The 20,774-nt window shown below is 43.0% G+C and overlaps 1 protein-coding gene across 1 annotated transcript in view; it reads left to right on the top strand.

Annotated features, from left to right (window-relative positions):
* Positions 1-17,566: 17,566 nt before the first annotated feature.
* LOC308282829 (uncharacterized protein) overlaps positions 17,567-20,774 on the top strand; it is a gene marked incomplete at both ends in the record, with an annotated part of 142,628 nt that continues 139,420 nt past the window's right edge. The window contains one exon of the mRNA XM_080723214.1: positions 17,567-17,799. Coding sequence (XP_080579340.1) covers positions 17,567-17,799 — 233 coding nt within the window. The remainder of the gene's footprint in view (positions 17,800-20,774) is intronic.

Here is a 20,774-nt window from a genome sequence, read left to right as displayed (position 1 = left end):
ACATCTCTATATCTACTGTAACAGTCCTTGTCCCTTTATGCCCATATATGGAGATCTCTTAACTGTACGTCCTTGTCCCTTGTATGCCCATATATGGATATTCCTGATGTCATCAGTATATGAACATATATGGGCTTTCTGATATGCCCATATATGGAGATCTCTTAACTGTAAGCCCTTGTCCCTTTTATGCCCATATATGGATATCCCTGATGTCATCCGTATATGCCCATATATGGGCTTTCTAATATGCCCATATATGGAGATCTCTGTATCTCCATATATGGGTATAAAAGGATACTTCAGGTCTGACATCAGGTTTGTTTATATTGGGTTGCTAGGTTTGACATCACAAACTCCATGGGCCATCTGACCTAGAAATCTATATTTGGGCATAGATGACTCATCGTGAGTGCACTGTCACAGTGACATCATAGCTAGTGACATCACCAGCAGCGAAGCTAGCAGTGTGATTGCGGAGATATGAGCAGGGCAAAGGTGTGACGTGTGACGTGTGACCGACCGACCGACGGACGGCATCTCCATATATAGTGTTATCCACATCTCCATGTTTAGGCCAAATAGATTCGCTCCATTTCTCCATGTATAGGTCCAAATGCCCAACGTTGAGCTTGACAACGAAACGTTCTTAACACAGCAGCCCCCATATTTACTTTAGAAAATATGTTAAATTCTAAGTACGTTTCGAGTACCGGTTTGATACAAGAGCGAATAAGCACTACACTTCTGGAATCATGTGCGTCGACTTAAAGTTGGATCCAGGCCTATTAACTTTATCTGGCCCCCCCTTTGCCACCTCCTTGTTACATTTTCTTTTCTCCAGGTGGATGGACATTCTTTCATGGACATCCTTTCATAGGTGATCTAGTGATGACATCAGTCTGACAACATTCATTGTGATGGCACACTCACAGAATCAATTTTATGCCCATACATGGAGTTCCCTGACTATGTTATGTCAAAACATGCCCATATGTGGACATTACCAAATATGGGCATTTCCAGATATGTCCTTAATATTGATAACATTGGGACAGGGATCTCCATATATGGGCATAAAACGTATTTTGGTTTCTATGGTTACCAGATAAAGATATTTCACTTTGCACAATTTGTTGATTTTTAGTTGCTATGGTTACTTGATAAAGGCCTTTCACTCGTTTGTTGATATTTTGCCACACATGATCTCCAAATTTGGGCATGGTGCACTGTCACAGTGACATCATAGCTAGTGACATCACCAGCAGCGAAGCTAGCAGTGTGATTGCGGAGATATGAGCAGGGCAAAGGTGTGACGTGTGACGTGTGACCGACCGACCGACCGACGGACGGCCGGTGGAGGTTTTCATAGTAAACTGCTCCCTTACGGTCGCAACCAGTAAGACTCCCTAATCGGGAGATAAGCAACCGTTGGTCGCTTATCTCCACCAGTAAGACTCCCTAATCGGGAGATAAGCGACCGTTGGTCGCTTATCTCCACAAATATCACAACCTCCACCTCTCACGTCATACGGGTAGCCATAGTTACACCTGGAATGTTGAATCTCCATATATGGAGATAACCTACGCATCACACAAAGTCTGACCTCACCAGCCCATACTTGGGCATGGACGACTTATATCTCCATATACGGAGATGGCCATATATGGAGATACGATGACATCACAGAGTCCACAGCTGATGATGTGGCGTGATGTCATACAATACACAAACAAGCCCTATATAAAGGGGCAATTCTCACCAGGGAAGAGAGCATTGCCTGGAATGTTGAATCTCCATATATGGAGATAACCTACGCATCACACAAAGTCTGACCTCACCAGCCCATACTTGGGCATGGACGACTTATATCTCCATATACGGAGATGGCCATATATGGAGATACGATGACATCACAGAGTCCACAGCTGATGATGTGGCGTGATGTCATACAATAAACAAACAAGCCCTATATACTGATGCGATACGATGACATCACAGAGTCCACAGCTGATGATGTGGCGTGATGTCATACAATAAACAAACAAGCCCTATATACTGATGCGGAGATATGAGCAGGGCAAAGGTGTGACGTGTGACGTGTGACCGACCGACCGACCGACCGACGGACGGACGGACGGCCGGTGGAGGTTTTCATAGTAAACTGCTCCCTAACGGTCGCAATAATAGAAATACTCTGTTACAAGTAAAAGTCCGGAATTCAAAATGTTCTTGAGTAAAAGTATGAATGTATTGGCATAAAATTTACTTAAAGTACCAAAAGTGAAAGTACAAAATGTTTGAAAATAGCAGATCTACAAGCTCGCAACGCGTTGTGAGCTTGTAGATCGTCTATTTTCAAATAGCCTAAGTATAAAATAGAGCTAAAGTGCATTAATGTATGTTTTATAATATAATCATTTATATCTACAAAGTAACAAGTAACTAAAGTTTTCAAATAAATTTAGTGGAGTAAAAGTACAATATTTGAATCCGAGATGTTGTGGAGTAGATTGGAAAATACTGAAGTAAAGTGCAAATACCTCAAAATTGTACTTAAGTACAGTACTTAAGTATATCTACTTAGTTACTTTACACCACTGGTTTTATATATATACATATAAAAGTTGTATTGATTGTCTTGTGTGTCAGTATTTACACATTAAAGACAGTTGACCTGGCAGTTTGGTTGTTGTTCAGGGTTCTGATGGCCTGAGGGAATGTTGTGTGCATAGTGGGCAGTAAGATGACATTATAAGCTCTGTAGCCACATGCACGCACACATGCATGCACTTGCAAGCAGTCCACGCACACACACATGCACACACATGCACTCACATGCACTCACTCACTCACTCACTCACTCACTCACTCACTCACTCACTCACACTCACTCACACACACACACACACACACACACACACAGACACACACACACACACACACACACACACACACACACACACACACACACACACACACACACACACACACACATTTGTATTACTACAGTATACTTGTATGGACAGCATGCAATTTTTCTTAACGTTTTAAGTGTAGATCGGGCATAATTCCAATCATAAGCCCTAAACCTAACCTCTAAATGCTCAACTCTAACCCTACCTCCAACCTGAAACTTTTCCTAAGTTTAAGCCCAACTCCCCAAACCATTTGAACCATAAAAACAACATACTGTATCATCTCTCAAATCCTACCATACAAATTCTATAACACTATAGTAATATACTGTAAGTCCACACTCACGCACGCACACGCTTGCGCTAATACAGACCCCCCCACACACACACATACACACACACTGACCCAGTCACAGAGACTTCCTGCCACATGAGCGCTTAACAGGACTGTGGAGCCGTGGAACCTGATAGTGGTTCCTGTGTGTAGCATGAAGGGATATGGAACCTGCAACCCTAAACCTCTCAGGTGTAACATCAGCTGTGGGGATCCCATTTGAGCGGCTTGGTGGGGGATTCTACTGCTCCATTATGGACCTTCAGTAGAGGCTGCTTATAGTGGCCTAATAGTGTTAAAAGGATCCCTGGCTAATAAACCAAATATGCCTTAACCCATTCAGGCCTAAATTATTGAATGCTTTAACCAATGAAAAATAGCAGATATACAAGCTCACAGCGCGGCACCGAGTGCCGCGCTGCGAGCTTGTAGATCTGCTATTTTTGAAAAAGTTGTGAAAATGTGTGCAAATCTTTGAATGTATGTATTTTCAAAGCGAACGTTTGTATCACTGCAACCCTAAACCTATCAGGTGTAACATTTTTCAAAAATAGCAGATCTACAAGCTCGCAGTGCGGCACTCGGTGCCGCGCTGTGAGCTTGTATATCTGCTATTTTTCAATAGTTAAAGCATGAAATAATGATACACAATAATGTGTACCCGTTCTATTAATAATTAGAATTGTCCTCTATAACTACAATGTCAAATGATAAACACCTTAAATATTTCTAGAAATGGCTTATTTTCACTCAATAGGGGCAATGCCTATCGCAAGTTGATGATATCATTTGTCCATGTTTGGTCTAGCCCTATGGAATGCATGGACAAAAAAATAACAAAATAAAATATTAATATGATGCTCATTTTCACATACATTCTGTACATTCCATAGGGCTGGAATACACATGGACAAATGACATCATCAACTTTAGATTAGCTATTTCTAGAATAGGCTAACTTAAATATTATAATGTATTAAGGCATATTTGGCTTATCAAAGCATATTATTCGGGACCTCCTCAAAAATGTGATTCTACATCTCAAGGGGTTATTACTAAAAAAAAGAAAGAAAAAAACAAACCATTATATAGTGATTGTACTCGGTACAATATACAACATGCCAAAAAAATTACATTTTACTTTGATTTACCATTGCGAAAACAAACAAACTAAACCACTCTAAACTCTGGAAAGTCATTGGTTCATCTGACAAATCGAAAATGTCAGTTGATTGTTGTTTATTGAAATGCGCATCTTCACTCCAAATTCACCTGCTACACTGGACAGCCTCATTTAAATGGAAATCGTTTGCGACTGATAATTATACATCACTTTTGGAAACAAGCCATTTTTCACTGCTCAGATGCTTGAATGAGGGTAATGAGGTCACTGGAGGCGGGCGGTTAATTGAATGAAAATAAAAATGATTTCTGCCTCTCTGCTGCTGTCTGTGCAATTTAATGAAATCAAAAACACTTTGCACCTCTCTTCTATCACTATCTGACTGCGCTGATTGATCTCGGTTTAAGAAATATGACAATAAAAGTTACAGTAGATACACAGAGAAACCACTGCAGTGTGTAGGAGATTTATTCATGTAGAAACAGCGACGTTTTAAAGCCTTCAAAAGCCTAACAGCTGTGGAAGAGAAGGAAATATAGAGCGCTTTGTTGTCAACATCACAGATTTATGCTGATTCGCTTGAGGTCCTGATACATCTCTGCTTGCACACATCCTGTATAGTCATTTTATGATGTTCTATTCAGACTCCACACTATTTATTACTATTTAGTGTCTGGGTATGTGAGCCTTCATTTATACTTGGTGGTATGACGTAGACACACACAGAAAATAGCAGATCTTCAAGCCTACAATGCAATGCAATGTGAGTTATTTATCATCCTGTATCTGCCCTGTGCAGTCTTTGTTTACGAATCCTGAAAGCGAAAAACGTATGTAACCTTTATGTTCAATGACAATGTTCAATGCCAAAAACAGAATTAAATCGTAATTGTATTGCAATTAATTGTGACTTTAAAAAGTTTGAGAACCAAAAGCATGTGATCCTAGCTCCAGCTGAGGATTTGAGGACTTGAAAGTCCTCAATAAATTATTTTGTTTTAATTCCGAAGATCTCTGTGATGTCAGGCATAAGCCTGGAACCTCCCTTGCGTGCATGGGAGGTGTGTCCGTGCACACACACACACACACACACACACACACACACACACACACACACACACACACACACACACACACACACACACACACACACACACACACACACACAGCACTACCCCCACCCGACTTCCCCGTCCCCTGAAGAAATAAGGCTGAAGTCAGGGAGAGTTAAAACATTCAAGTTTCAGGCATTGCCATGGGCCTCTGCTTGACATTGGTGTTTGAGGAACTTTAACGTGATCCAATTCCCAAACAGCGTCCACCTCCAACTTTCATATTGCTATCTCAGCCTCAGCCTGCACACCTCAAATGGAATCAGGAGAAATGTCTTCCCAAGGCAATATACTTCCTGCGCTATAACATGTGTTTATACACATGCCAAATATAGTGTTACTGTCAAGCAGAAACCTCATGTCATAAGACTTTCCTTTAAAAAATATATATACTGTATTATTAACAATAAAATACGATGGTGAAAATAGCAGATCTACAAGTTCACATGTGGTGAGCTTGTATAGATGTGCTATTTCAACTACTTCTGTGTGACATTCTTGTATGATGAAGTACGACATTTCTAAGTGAAAAATAAAACATAAATATGTTGAAATATGGAGATATGAGGTTTCTGCCCGACAGCAACGATAGAAGGTTTTGATTCACTTCACTGCTCTTGGGATTAAAACCTCCAAAGGCGTCCGAGGCTCTCTTTTTGCAACGTGAAGAAATGTGTGTACTCCAGCTCCACGGCTGACTATGGGAACGTTCTATAAATATGATCAGATGGTAAATATAGAGGCCTGGGGATAAGCGGTGTACGAGACGCGTGGTGATGTCATCAGCGTGCAGAGGACCTATAATGAGTCAGCCGGCAGCTTTATAGGAGCCCACAGTGACGAAATCATTATACGTCAACTGGGCTAATCCACTGGCACACTGGAAGAGTGCACACACACGCGTTAACACAGACACGCACACACTCATGCACACAGTAACCAGTCATTATAAGGACACACACGCACACATTCGCTCGCTATAGTTTCCTTATCACATAGATCTGTGCATGCTTTGATGTATGTATAGGAATTACGTATTGTGAATTACATTACATGTTACACAACACATGCTGCACTCTGTGTGTTAATGCAGCATATATGCAACCCACACTTATTATGTATTGAACTCATATCACGCATGTGCGTGTTGTGTGATTTTGTGCATTAGTGTCAGAGTGTATTGAGTGTTAAAACAGCAACGCATTACATGACATATTGGTAACGTTGAGGTCACTGGATGTCATGGCCCCATTCTGTGTCACGGAAGTAGTAAAATCTTGATTATTCACCAGTTTAAACTAAACTATAGATCTTATAGATTGGAGCTTTAACACTAAGGATGTTAGTAGACACGCGTGTAGGCTGCATGTCTATGCAGCCCGTCATGGTCATACCAATACAAATATATTTTGTCTACTTTCAGTGTGGACAAATCATTTAGTAACTTTTCAGTTTTTCTCCAAAACCGCTTGGAAACTATTTTTGTCTAGTTTTATACAAGATTTTTGTTTGTTCCTAAACAAGAAACTTCATAATTTCATCAATAATCATTCCATGACAATCCTTTTGTTCAATGAGGTTTGGCCTTATAGATGCGTGGAAATGTGGCTGTTTTATGTGTGTTTCCTTAAGTTTTAGGCTACTCATGTAGTGTGTTACAAGCTTATTGTAAAAACATCCAAAATTGGACCGTCAGTGATGCTACTAGCCCTGCATCCTGTGTCCCTGACCCATATTTTTAATAAAGGGCGCATTAAACTAAGCATCACTGCATCCCCAGGACACATACTCTATCCTTCCTACTATCAGTCATTTCACTACCAGCTGAGCTGCATGTGGTGGAGTCTCCACAGCTGTGCGCGCTGGCATTATTGATTAGATGATTGAGATCATCTTGTAAATCCATGCATCTGTCCTTTATTAACTACATACAAGTACGTAGCTATTTGCCACTATTTGTTTAAATTAAAGGACCACTTCACCTCTGGGACAACCAGATCTTATTTTATTGTTGTTTGGGACACGATCAGCACAATCCTGAGTTATTTTTCGTGTTCGGTCTGTGTTTTTAGATATTTTATTATTTCAGCATGCTACAACTGGTCATATGATGCAAAATGCATCATAATATGACCAGTTGTTGCATGCAGTTGTTGCATGCTGATACTAAAATATCTAAAAACACAGATTGAACACAAAAAATAACTCTGGATTGTGTTGATCGTGTCCCAAACAACAATAAAATAAGATCTGGTTGTCCCAAAGGTGAAGTGGTCCTTTAAAGTCCTTTTTATGTTTTCACCGTTGATACATAATGCGTATGTTGTCGCGAGACCCATAAAATAATTCTGGGACCCATTTGAATGACCACCTGTGGGTCCCGGGACGCATTACATTGAAAACCTAACAACATCACTGGGACCGTCATTTTTAGCTTGCACTTTTGGTATTTTGCTGAGTGACAGATAGGCGAGAGGCAAAGACATGGACAGACAGCAGACTCGGAGGCAGTCAGCTCATTTTACTGCTGCTCTGTCCAACTTTATTTGACTTGTGGTGTTTCATCATAAACACTTTCAGAGGCCTCATCCATCTCCCATCCTTCCTCTTCCTCCCTCTTCCTCTGTCCATATCTCTAAAAGAAACCTCAACTCCACCTTTTCTCACCTTTGTGTGACCTCTCTTTCTCTCTCTGTGTGAGGCAGGACTGAGGACGGATCTTTCTAGCTGGCTTATTGAGTTACTGAGACTGTCCCTGTGAGTCCACACACGCACACACACACACACACACACACACACACACACACACACACACACACACACACACACACACACACACACACACACACACACACACACAGAGGGAGAGAGAGATGTGCATGGCTTCGCGGGGGACCGTCACTGGTATCAGGAGGATGAGAAGAGATAGACAGCTGATAATGATACATAAACCCCGCAGAGCTAGGAGGCTCATCCAACATCCAATATACATGACTGATGGCTCACTGTCCACTGTACTCCCTCCATGCCTGGCTGACTGATTCACTGGGCTGCAGGCTGCTGGGTGGGGGGCCGCTTGGTTCTCTAGCCACTTTCAACCTGGCCTCCCTATTTCGGGCTAGTCATGACAGCAGTGGTTCTCAAACTTACAACATGTCAAGGTACTGCAAACTGATACAGTGCAGTGTGTTTTTGCCTGCGGACCCCCATCTGAAATGAGTTTGTGCCAGGGACCCCCAGAAGAGAAGATTCTATATGATAAAAAAGCTGATCTACAATCTCACAGTGTATAATGAATCAGCATTTTTTTAATTGCCAAACTACAATATGTTTAAAGTTGTATGATTGTGATGCTATATTTTCTGGGGTCCTGGACCCCACCCTGGAAACCGCTGCATTATAGGATCAGTTTTTTGCACTACAACATTTTACTGTACTGTATGACAAGACAAGGTATAAAATAGTATTAAAAGTAGCTAGCTGATGGAGTGTCTTAAAGGTTGGATGCCTCGATGGTTGGTAGGTTGAGTGTTGGGTGTACTTGGTGACTGTCCTGCACTGTCATCATGGGCTGTCTGGTTGGAAAGGGGAAGTAACAAATTGCGACCGTAGGTCGCTATTTAGTATGAAAGCCTCCAGATCCTGTCTGTCACTCTTCTGAGTCTGTCACTCTTGATCTGTCACTCTTCTGAGTCTGACACTCTTCTGACACACAATATAGCTGACCTGTACTGACATCACCTCATCCCAGCTCAGCAAAAGGATATAGCTTGCCAAATTAATTCCGTCCTTGTCCCATCCCAGCTCATCCATATTTAGGAAAATATGGCCACATTTTGGTCACATTTTGTCCAACTTAAACAACCAACCGCAACGCAAATCACACTGAATTCCGTCCTTGTCGAAGATCCCTGATGTCATCAATATTAAGCCCATATCTGGGAATACCCATATACATGTATGGACATATTGTGTCAGTCTCATGTGGTCTACAACATCAAACATATATGATGTCAGATGTCAGTCATCTCCATATTTGGGAAAATATGGCCACATTTTGGGCACATTTAGTCCAACTTAAACAACCAACCAGGTCTGTTAATTTTTTTGGTCAAAACTGATCCCATCAATAGTCTTTAAAAAACAAAGAAGCAGCTGCTGCACACACTGTAGCCATTATTTATTTTAGGACGCAGAGGGAAAGTTTATCCCATGCCAAAGCACCGGTGCTCGCCCAGCAGTCTGCTGTCACCCAGGTGGATGCGTGCACACGCCCATGTTCTCGTCCTTAGGACGTCTTACTGGTTATCTATTGTACTTACTATGGTAGTTACCTATTATCTATAGTACTTACTATGGTACTTAACCATTATTTATGGTATCTATGGTAGGTAACTAGTATCTATGGTACTTACTGTACTATGGTACTTACTTATTGTCTCCACCAGCCGAAGGCTGAGGGAGAGTATGTTTTCCCCTCCGTCCGTCCGTGTGTCCGTCCGTCCGTCCGTGCGTCCGTGCGTGCGTGTGTCCTCGCAGTTTGTGTGCAGCTAATCTCAGTCGCCGTTGGCCCGGTCGCTGCCAAACTGAGCACACACATTCCCTGGATGCCAATCTAGAACCTCTGCCCCACATTTTTCAAATCAGCCTCATGGTGGCGCTATAACAGGCCGATTTGTGTGGCCTGGTTGTTACCAGCTAATCTCCGGCGCCGTTGGCCCGATCGCTGCCAAACTGAGCACACACACTCCCTGGATGCTAATTCAGAACCTCTGCCCCACATTTTTTAAATCAGCCTCATGGTGGCGCTATAACAGGCCGATTTGTGTGGCCTGGTGGAGACCTGTGCTCGGAAGAGCACTGCTTCTAGTTGTCTATGGTACTTAATCTATATTACTTACTATGGGACTTACCTATTATTTATGGTATTTACTATGGTAGGTAACTAGTATCTATGGTACTTACTGTACTATGGTACTTACTTATTGTCTATGGTACTTAATCTATATTACTTACTATGGGACTTACCTATTATTTATGGTATTTACTATGGTAGGTAACTAGTATCTATGCCATGGTACTTACTGTACTATGGTACTTACTTATTGTCTATGGTACTTAATCTATATTACTTACTATGGGACTTTCCTATTATTTATGGTATTTACTATGGTAGGTAACTATTATCTATGGTACTTACTGTACTATGGTACTTACTTATTGACTATGGCACTTACTATGGTAGTTACCTATTATCTATGGTATTTACCAGGCCTGGAATTTCATCATTTTAGGGACAAGGCCTTGGTGTAGTCCATTTATACACAGTATAACTATCAGCGATAGGCCACTGTGGCCTTAAAGGAATAATTGACCCCAAAATGACTTTTTTTTATAATAAATAATAATATATTCATGAATGTAGCCCCATTGATTCCGGATGGAGACCCTAATACATCCGGAATCAATGGGGCTAAATTAATTTAAATCAAATTATTGTCTTGAACTCTCCTTGGGGTGAGTAATCGATACGGGAAAAAAAGTAATTTTGGGGGTGAATTATTCCTTTAAGGGTATGTATCCCAAGGCCATGCTAAGGCCATGGAGGTCATGAAGGCCATGGCCTTCATGGCCTCCATGAAATTCCTGCCCTGCTTATGTTATTCTCTCAGTGTTGAATATTCACTCAGGATTTTTTGCGGCGTATCATTCCAAGGTTAAGCGCTGCGTTCTAATGATACAGTCCCAAACTCACGGTATGAAATTCAATCAGTGCGATGGATTTTTTTCCCCCTTCTTAATATAGTATTGTCCCACATATGTCTTGCAGTGAGGTTATTGCAAGTCTCTCCTTTCACTACAGACCACTTAAGTTTCCTGGGCTATTTCCAAACCCCAGAGTGCTTTTCTCTTTGACCGATAAGGAGACCCGACTGACGGAGGGCTCTCTGTGTATTTCCTTTAGACTGAGGTGTTGGGGGAAAGCCGTGAGGGTCATACACACAGAATGACTGCTGCTTACAAGTCAGGAATTTAAACTTTGGACACTATATATATATTTTTTTAATACACACGTCAATAATGCATTATGGTACTGTACGTTTATCCGTCTGTCTGTCTGTCTGTCTGTCTGTCTGTCCGTCTGTCTGTCTTTACATCCATCAATCCATCTGTAAGATAAGAGTTTGGTGTCATTTTTATAGAGGTTTCATTTGAAATTCAAACTTCAAACACACAATCAGTTCATCCTCCTTCATCCAAGGTCAATCTAAATGTTATATGAGTTTAAAAAAAATTGAAAAGCTTTTTTGAGGTGTTGATCCTATTACTTGACCTTGTACCATGGAACTGTACTGTCATGAAACTGTACCCTTTCCTATGCAAACGTCTAATAAAGTATTCAATCAATCAATCAATCACTCAATGGGTGCATTGTGCACCTGTGTGTGGTGCATGATGCATCCAACAAATCTCCATTACTCCATTATAGAGAACACATGAGATGCAATGTATTAGCTGAATCTCATCAATACCTCAAACAAGATCATTTCACTGTCAAGAAAACAACTTTGGGAGGGAAGGTTTTAAAATGACCCAGAAGTTACTTTTTCAACCCATAATGTGCTTTATTGTAAATCTAACTGCAATTATTTGGGGCAGAAATAATGTAGTAGTGTTTATGTTGGTGATGAATGTGAACATTGTTGTAAACCAGGAATACAGTAAGCGGGAGATATGAACCTTGAGATGGACAGACCTGGTTTTATTCGACCTAGCCATTGCAGAATTAAACACACTGCCTCACTGACGTCGTTGTGTGGTAGGAAATATTTACTGTGGAGATTCTATCTTTGGTCTTTACTGTGTATGTTGTGTTGTATGCTAATGTTCCTTATTGAATGGGCTGTGAAAACGAATATCCCTTCTGGAAAAATAAAGCCTTAACTATACTGTATCTTGATTTATGATGGGGTTTTATGCATATCAGTGAATGGTATTTTCTATCTACTAGTCAATCTATTGAAGGTAATTTTTTGTGACCTTGTATGTCCAAAACCGTTTGTTAATGTACTAAACTATTGAAAACAGCAGATCTACTAGCACACAACACCTCGCATCGCGAGGCGTTGTGTGCTTGTAGAAGGTTGTAGAGGTTGTAGAAGGTTTCTGCCCGACAGTGATGATATTTTAGTGATTATGTTGCGAGGAAAACGTTGAGATAATATCCATTTTGGTTAGAACTGACTGAAAATAACTTTGTACTTCAAGTTTAAAATGATACTGAATATTTTTTCAAGTGTCCAAATAAATTCCGAATACCGTAATTGCTGCACTATAAGCCGCACCTGAATATAAGCCGCACCAGCTAAATTTAGAACAAAAAACAAATGTTTACATATATAAGCCGCACCTGACTATAAGCCGCAGGTGTCCTTCCTGCTTCCTGCTAGAGCGCCCCTGGTACAGCCGTTAGCTGTAAAAATCTCTATATAAATTCTTGTTAAAGACCATTGTAAAACTAACTAACTGGCCGTTAGCTGTAAAAATCTCTATATAAGCCGCACCGGTGTATAAGCCGCAGGGTTCAAAACATGGGAAAAAAGCCGCGGCTCATAGTCCGGCAATTACGGTATTTTCAATTTATCTCGCGGCACCCCTGGACTGCCCTCACGGCACCCCAGGGTGCCCCGTCACCCACTTTGAAAACCCCTGCTCTAATGAACATGTCACGATGCATATCAAAGGAACCACTCTAATAAATAAGTTGTGATATGTAGGTTTCAGCAAATCTTTGAACTTCATTGCCGTACGTTGCTGCATTTCTGCGTTTACAACGGTTTAAATGAACGGCAGTGTCAGTCAGAGAGGTCATTAAAAGAGCTCATTAGGAGGGCTGAGCTAGCGAATCACTGCCAATGCTCCTCTGTTTATAGACACAAACAAAGTGAAAGGCACACACACACACACACACACACACACACACACACAGGCATATGCACTCACACACGCTTGCGCACACATGCACGCACACATACTGTACACGCATGCATGGGCACACTTAATTAAGGCCTAGTGCTCTAACACTACGTTATATCCAGTGGTGGTGGCTGAGTGCCTTTTTATAATTCAAGTTCCACCTCTCCTCTCTGCTGCTAGGGAGCAGTTCCATCCATCCATCCATCCATCCATCCATCCATCCAAGTACAACATGTACAGTACTCAAGAACTGTACTTTTTGAGTGCCTCAATTTTGTTAAACTTTCTTCAATATTTGCAATTTTCAGTACTTTTACTTCTACTCGACTACATCTCAGAGGAAAATATTGTACTTTTACTCCACTACAATTATTTGAAAACTATAGTTACTAGTTAATTTGTATTTTTTGATTATTATAAAACATAGAGTAACTACTTCAGCCATATATACATTTCGGCCATTTGATAATAGCCGATCTACAAGCTCACAAGGGGTGCTTGCCTCGTAGATCTATTTTCAAAAGATTTTTGTACATTTTATACATTTGAAAACTTGTGAAACAGGACATTCTGCATTATGAGTACTTTCTACTTTTGGTAGAAGGTAGGCTTGAGACCAATACCTTTGTACTTTTACTCAAGTGAACTTATTATAGTATTACTTTTATATTCTGGTATTTCTATATTGCAGTATTGATACTTTTACTGAAGGAAAACATTGAGTACTTCTTCTGTCACTGGCACAAGCACACACGTCCACATATTTGTGTGTGTGTGTGTGTGTGTGTGTGTGTGTGTGTGTGTGTGTGTGTGTGTGTGTGTGTGTGTGTGTGTGTGTGTGTGTGTGTGTGTGTGTGTGTGTGTGTGTGTGTGTGTGTGTGTGTGTGTGTGTGTGAGTTTGTCTAGCTATACTTATGGGGACTAAACGCATGTTCACACAGTCACCTGCAGGCGACCTCTGACAGTGTGGGGACAAAATAGTAGGTCCCCACAACGGTTAGGTTTAGGTATAGAGGTTAGGGTAAGGCCACAGGACTTGCATAAAAATGAATGGAAGTCTATGTCATGTCCTTACAAGTGATGTAAATATATATATAGTGTGTGTGTTTGTGTGTGTGTGTGTGTGTGTGTGTGTGTGTATGTGTATGTGTATGTGTATGTATGTATGTGTGTGTGTGTGTGTGTGTGTGTGTGTGTGTGTGTGTGTGTGTGTGTGTGTGTGTGTCCTTTGTGGATCAATGCTAGGTGTACGATGTCTGCTCCCTCCAGTCAAGGACAAGGCTTGTGGGAGGGCATGTGTCTCAGGCTGCTGAGAAGAAAACACTGCAACAGTCACCAGACATCCATCAACCACACACACACACACACACACACACACACACACACACACACACACACACACACACACACACACACACATTTTACCACCTAACCTTTACACCATGTGTCTTCAACAGGGGGTCTGGGACCCCTAGGGGGTCCTCAGAGTTCCTACAGGGGGTCCTCCAAATCTTAGTGTGATAGAAACCTTTTTTATATTAACCACTTGAACACTCAAGTCCATATTCTGAGAACTATAGCAGATCTACAAGCTCACAACGCCTCGCGCTGCAAGGTGTTGTGAGCTTGTAGATCGTCTATTTTTGGCAACAAGCTTTGATGTAGAGGGGAAAAAGCAGACTAAGTACAGAGTGAGAGGTCAAGTTTATTAAAGTGATCCCTGACTAATACGACAAATATGCCTTAATACATTATAATTGTCCTCTATAACTACAATGTCCTGGGCACGACGTTAAACTGTTCCGTTTGAGAGGACTGGCGACCCTTGAACGTATAGCCATGAAAGGAAACTATGGATCGTTACAGAAACACAAATCCTATACTTCCAGGGGCGGGAGTCCCCAGGAGCACAACAGTGCCAGGTTCCGCTGCGCGTCTGCCAAACAGACAGGATGATGCTGCGTCCCTAAACCCACCCGTACGGGGTGGCCGGGGCGTAGCTGAAGGGCGCAGGGCACCTGATGCCATACTAAGGTGCAAGAGGCCCCTCAGAATCGCCACTTTCAACATTCGGACTCTGGCTGCACCCACGCGCAGAGAGCAGGGAGGAGAATGTAGGCTGAAGACTGAGGAGCTAGCACTGAACCTACGGGAGCATAACATCGACATATGTGGCCTCCAGGAGCACAGGCAGGTGCACAAGGACGACAGAACAAGTGAGATCAACCTCCAGACAGTTGGAATGGGGTATGCCCTATACACGGGGTCAGCATGGCGAAATGCAGCCCAAGCAGCGAACGGTGGTGTAGGGATCCTCATCGGAAAGGAGGCGCAGAAGGTACTGATCGGCGTTGAGCGCATATCTGAAAGAATCCTCACAGCTTCATTCCAGGGAAACCCTGCCCTCACAGTCATCGTAGCTTACTCCCCGACCGAAGATGCCAAAGGGGAAAGCAAAGAACTGTTCTACCACAAGCTCAAGCAGGCAATTGAAAGAGTCAAGCCACACAACTTCCTGGCTGTCCTGGGGGACTTAAATGCACGTCTCGGACCAGGAGATGCATCGTTCACCTACAATGAACAGACAAATGACAATGGAAAACGCATGCTGGAGATCATGGAGGAGCATCAACTGCTGGCCACCAACACCATGTTCCAAAAGAGGAGGGGGAAGCTGTGGACATGGATGTCACCACACAACACTGCACACCAGATTGACTACATCCTAACTCGTAGCAAATGGAGAAGCAGTGTCACTAACTGTGAGGCATATGGGTCCTTCAGCTCTCTCTACTCAGACCACAGGATCGTCACTGCAACAGTCAGACTCAGCCTGAGGGCCCCAAGGAAGGAGGGAAGGAAGAAGGTCAAATATGAATGGAGCCAACTAGCAATGGACCCCCTCCTACAGGAACGATATGCGGTGGAAATAAAAAACAGGTTCCAAGTCCTGCAGGGGGAGGAGGAGAACATATCAGCCCGCTACCAACGTTTTGTTGATGCCAACAACGCAGCAGCTGAGTCAAGCCTCCAGCAGGTCCCCAAAGCAAGCAGGAAAGATAGATGACTTGACCCCGCCATCATCAAAGCTAGGGAAGAGATGAGAGCAGCTCACAGGGACTTTGTCGCTGATCGAAATGGAGAGGGACTGAGGGAGAGATACAGGCGGAGGAAGGAGGAGCTCTACCAGGTCTACCGGTATGCTAGTCTGGAAAAGCAGGAGCTGACTCAGAAGATTAGGGAGATCGAGGTGGCTGATACTAACCAAAAGCATGGCATGAGCTGGAAGCTCATAAATGACATTTCTGGCAGAAACTCCTCTCAAACCTCCAAGATAAGGGGAGGAAATGCAGAAGAGCGGGTTGAAGCATGGTACCAGCACTTCAAAACCCTCCTAGGTAAACCACCTGTGACAGAGGATGAGGACGAGGTGATAGCCCCTGTCTTCCATGACCTTCTTATTCCAGATGGACCATTCACCCTGGAGGAGTACCAGAAGGCCAAGGCTTCGATAAAGTGCGGCAAGAGCTGTGGGGAGGATGGAGTGACACCAGAGGTCCTGAAACATGTGCCCATAGACGAGGTGGTGCTAGATTTCATCAACAAAGCACACATGACTGGAGAGCAGCCGGAGCTATGGCGCACAATGAACATTGTTCCAGTACCTAAGTCAGGTGACCTCACAAAGACTGACAACTACCGTGGCATCAGCCTGAGCTCACAAGTCGCCAAGACCGCCAACAGGATGATCCTCAACCGTCTCAGACCCATCTTAGACCCTCTACTGAGAAACTCGCAGAACGGCTTCCGCCCGGAACGAACGACAGTCGGGCAGATACTGGCTCTGAGGAGGATTCTGGAGGGGGTACGAGAGCGAAACCTGTCAGCAGTGATCACCTTCATTGACTTCCAAAAGGCATTCGATACCATCCACCGGGGAAAGCTCATGGGTATTCTTCGAGCCTACGGAGTTCCAGACAAAATGGTTCAGATGATTGAGTCGAGCTACAATCAGACTCGAGCCAAGGTCCAAACCTGCGACGGTGACACCAAGGAATTCGAGATCCTGGCCTCAGGCTCAATGCCAAGAAAACGAAGGTAATGACTGTGAACACGGAGGACAAAACCATTTCCACTGCAGACGGGACTGTGCTCGAGCGTGTGGAGGACTTCAAGTACCTCGGGGCCTGGACTGCCTCAACTGAACAGGATCTGAAGGTCAGGAGAGCACTTGCCTGGAGGGCCTTGCACGGGATGAGGAGAGTGTGGAAATCAGAACTTGGAGAGGACCTTAAGAGGCGGCTGTTCATAGCTACTGTGGAGTCTGTGCTGCTGTATGGGGCTGAGACATGGACCCTCACAGCACAACAGGAAAAAGCCCTGGATGGAGTCTACACAAGAATGCTACGAATGGCACTAGGTGTCACATGGACGGACCGCATCAGAAATGTGGACCTCTATGGAGACCTACCACGGGTCACGGACAAGGTCAGAGGAAGAAGGATGAGGCTGGCAGGACACTGTGTCAGGCACCCAGAGCTGGAGGCTAATAAACTGACCCTATGGGAGCCAATCCAGGGCAAAGCCAGGAGGGGAAAAAGGCGAACCACCTATGTAGACGTGCTGCGGCGCGACAGCTCTGCTCACAACACTGCAGAGCTCAAGAACCTGATGTTGGATAGGAGACTGTGGACGGCAGCGATCCAGGAATCCCGAGTTGGTGTTGGCTAGACCTCACTCTCGAAGAATGATGATGATAACTACAATGTAAAATTAAAAACACCTTAAATATTTTATTTCTTCTAAAAATAGCTAATCTTTACTCAATAGGGGAAATGGGTCGCAAGTTGATGATGTCATAAATGTCATGTGTGAATTTATGGCATGCTTGTGCAAAAAAACTAAAACAAACAAACACATTTGAAATGTTGATTTGATGCTCATTAAGCATAGGAAGTATTACGTTTGTTTTTATTTGCACATGCATGCCATAAATTCCATAGGGATAGATCACACATGACATTTATGACATCATCAACTTGCGACAGGCATTTCCCCTATTGAGTGACAGATTCGCTATTTTTAGAAGAAATAAAATATTTAAGGTGTTTTTAATTTTACATTGTAGTTAGGACAATTATAATGTATTAAGGCATATTTGTCGTATTAGTCAGGGATCACTTTAAGTATTGACGGTTCAAGTGGTTAAATATCTGAAAACAAAAATGTACATGAATCCAAAATACACTGACGATTGTGCTGTCAAACAATGAAACTATATGGAATCTATGATAAGGTTGTGGGGGTCCCTGCTTCATCTCTCTCAACCAAGGGGTCTTTGGCCTGAAAACGTTGAAGACCCCCGCTTTACACTTTGTATAAAATGGACCCAAGTCTGTACTCGGACTGCCCTTTCCCATCGACAACAAATCTCTACCGCAGAAAATAGCTGATCTACAAGCTCACTCTATATTTTGTTTACTCGTTTTGTTTTCTTCCTTTTCTGTGTGTTATTGCCTCAGAGCAGGAGAATCTCAGTGATGTGTCTCAATGCACGGACAGCTCTGGAAACCATTATGGCTTTATGGGATTCTCTCTCTCTCTCTTCCCCCCATATATCCTCTCCCTTCTCTCAGCCTTGCCTCTTGCCTGTGTTGCCATTAAGGATGGGACGATAAGCGATATTATCGTGTATCGTGATAAAAAAAACACTCACAATAATCGTATCGTGGAGATTTAATTTATCCTGATATCGTCCTCTGTCATGCACTGGGTTCACCTTTTATTTGCCAAGCTGCATATCCGGTACCACTTAAACCCTCTATAATAGGTAAAAGGTACTTATAATATACGTACTTGATAGTCTTTTTTTCACTTTCTAAAATAGCCGATCTACAAGCTCGTTGCGACGCGTTGTGAGCTTGTAGAAAATGTTCCGCCCCAGGATAATGGATTTTGATTATCGCGATAATATCGTAAATCACGATTTATTTTGCCACAATAATCGTGATATGAAATTTTCATATCGTCCCATCCCTAGTTGCCATCAGTCACTCCATGTCCGTCTCTCCTGTCTTCCCTCTTTGTTCTGTTTTATCAATCTGTTTCCCTCACCCCCCCCTTTCTCCTCCCTCCTATAGTGGTCTGGAGTAATCTATAGTGAGTGACAGTTACTGGCTACCACACTGATGAGCTTTACCTATAGAGTGATGGAGAGAGGATGGGGAGAGACAAGAGAGATGGAGAGATGGCGAGGGAAGAAGAGAGAGAAGAGGGAGAGGGGAACGTGTGTATTTTCGATGAATGAGAGAGCGGAGGAATTGAGGCAGGGAGAAAATTAAAGAGCAGAGAAGGGAGAGAGGGAGACAGAGTGACAGAGACGGTGGGAGGCCGAGGTGAGTGACAGAATGACAAGAAGACAGGCGGATGGGACGAGAGGGAGGGAGGGAGGGAGGGTGGGTGGGGTTTAGATGGAATAATAAGGAGGTGGAGAGGGTGGCAGGGAAGGCAGCAGGTGAAAGAGATGGAGCGGAGGGTCACGCACTTACACCCTTTCATCTTTTATTCAGGTGGACGGAAGGGGGAGGAGAGGAGAGGAGAGATCGTCATTGTTGTTTTAACCGGGGACCCCCCCACCCTGACGAGCACTAAGAGTTCAGGCATTACATTTTGTACAACACGGTTCTATTGTGAAAATAGAACGGAGAGTTGCGAGGCGTTGTGAGCATGTAGATCGGCTATTTTCACAATTTCTGCCTCTATTTTGAGTTGTTGGCCAATGTTTCATTTGTCATTTATAGAAGGTATTAAAAAGTCCTTAAATTGTCACTTTAGAAATGTACAGATACCCTCTATACACTTAAAACTTATGTTGTTTTTTTTTATTGTTGAGTAAACAATGTTGCACATTAAGCTAATCATCTGGGGGACCCCCCCTGCCCTATTCATTATGCAACAGGAAGATCAGTCTCTCAATCTCACTCTCTGCTGAACACAGACTGTGTTCTTTTTGATAGAAAGACAAACAGTAAGTCAAACTCTGTCCGCCTGGCTATGAGAGTATGAGCCGTGCCTGTAGAAAGAGAGACATGGAAGGAAGAGGTGGATGCGGAGGAAATTAGGAGGGAAGGGATCGAGTGAAAGACGAGCGCTATTAGAGTGCGCTGGGACAGAAACAAGAGTGAAATGATGAAAGACAGAAGTCTCATTGAGCCTGTACTCTCCCTGCCCTCTATCTCACCCACAGGGCTCCTCCGCTCATCCCCCTCTTTCTGCCTCTCCACCCGTCCCAGCCCTCCCAGCCTCCATT

Source organism: Nannobrachium achirus (assembly GCF_963921795.1).
Source record: "Nannobrachium achirus genome assembly, chromosome: 4".
In the NCBI taxonomy this organism is placed as follows: domain Eukaryota; kingdom Metazoa; phylum Chordata; class Actinopteri; order Myctophiformes; family Myctophidae; genus Nannobrachium; species Nannobrachium achirus.
The sequence above is the reverse complement of the archived record's forward strand: the minus strand, read 5'-3'. Positions and strand labels throughout refer to the sequence as shown.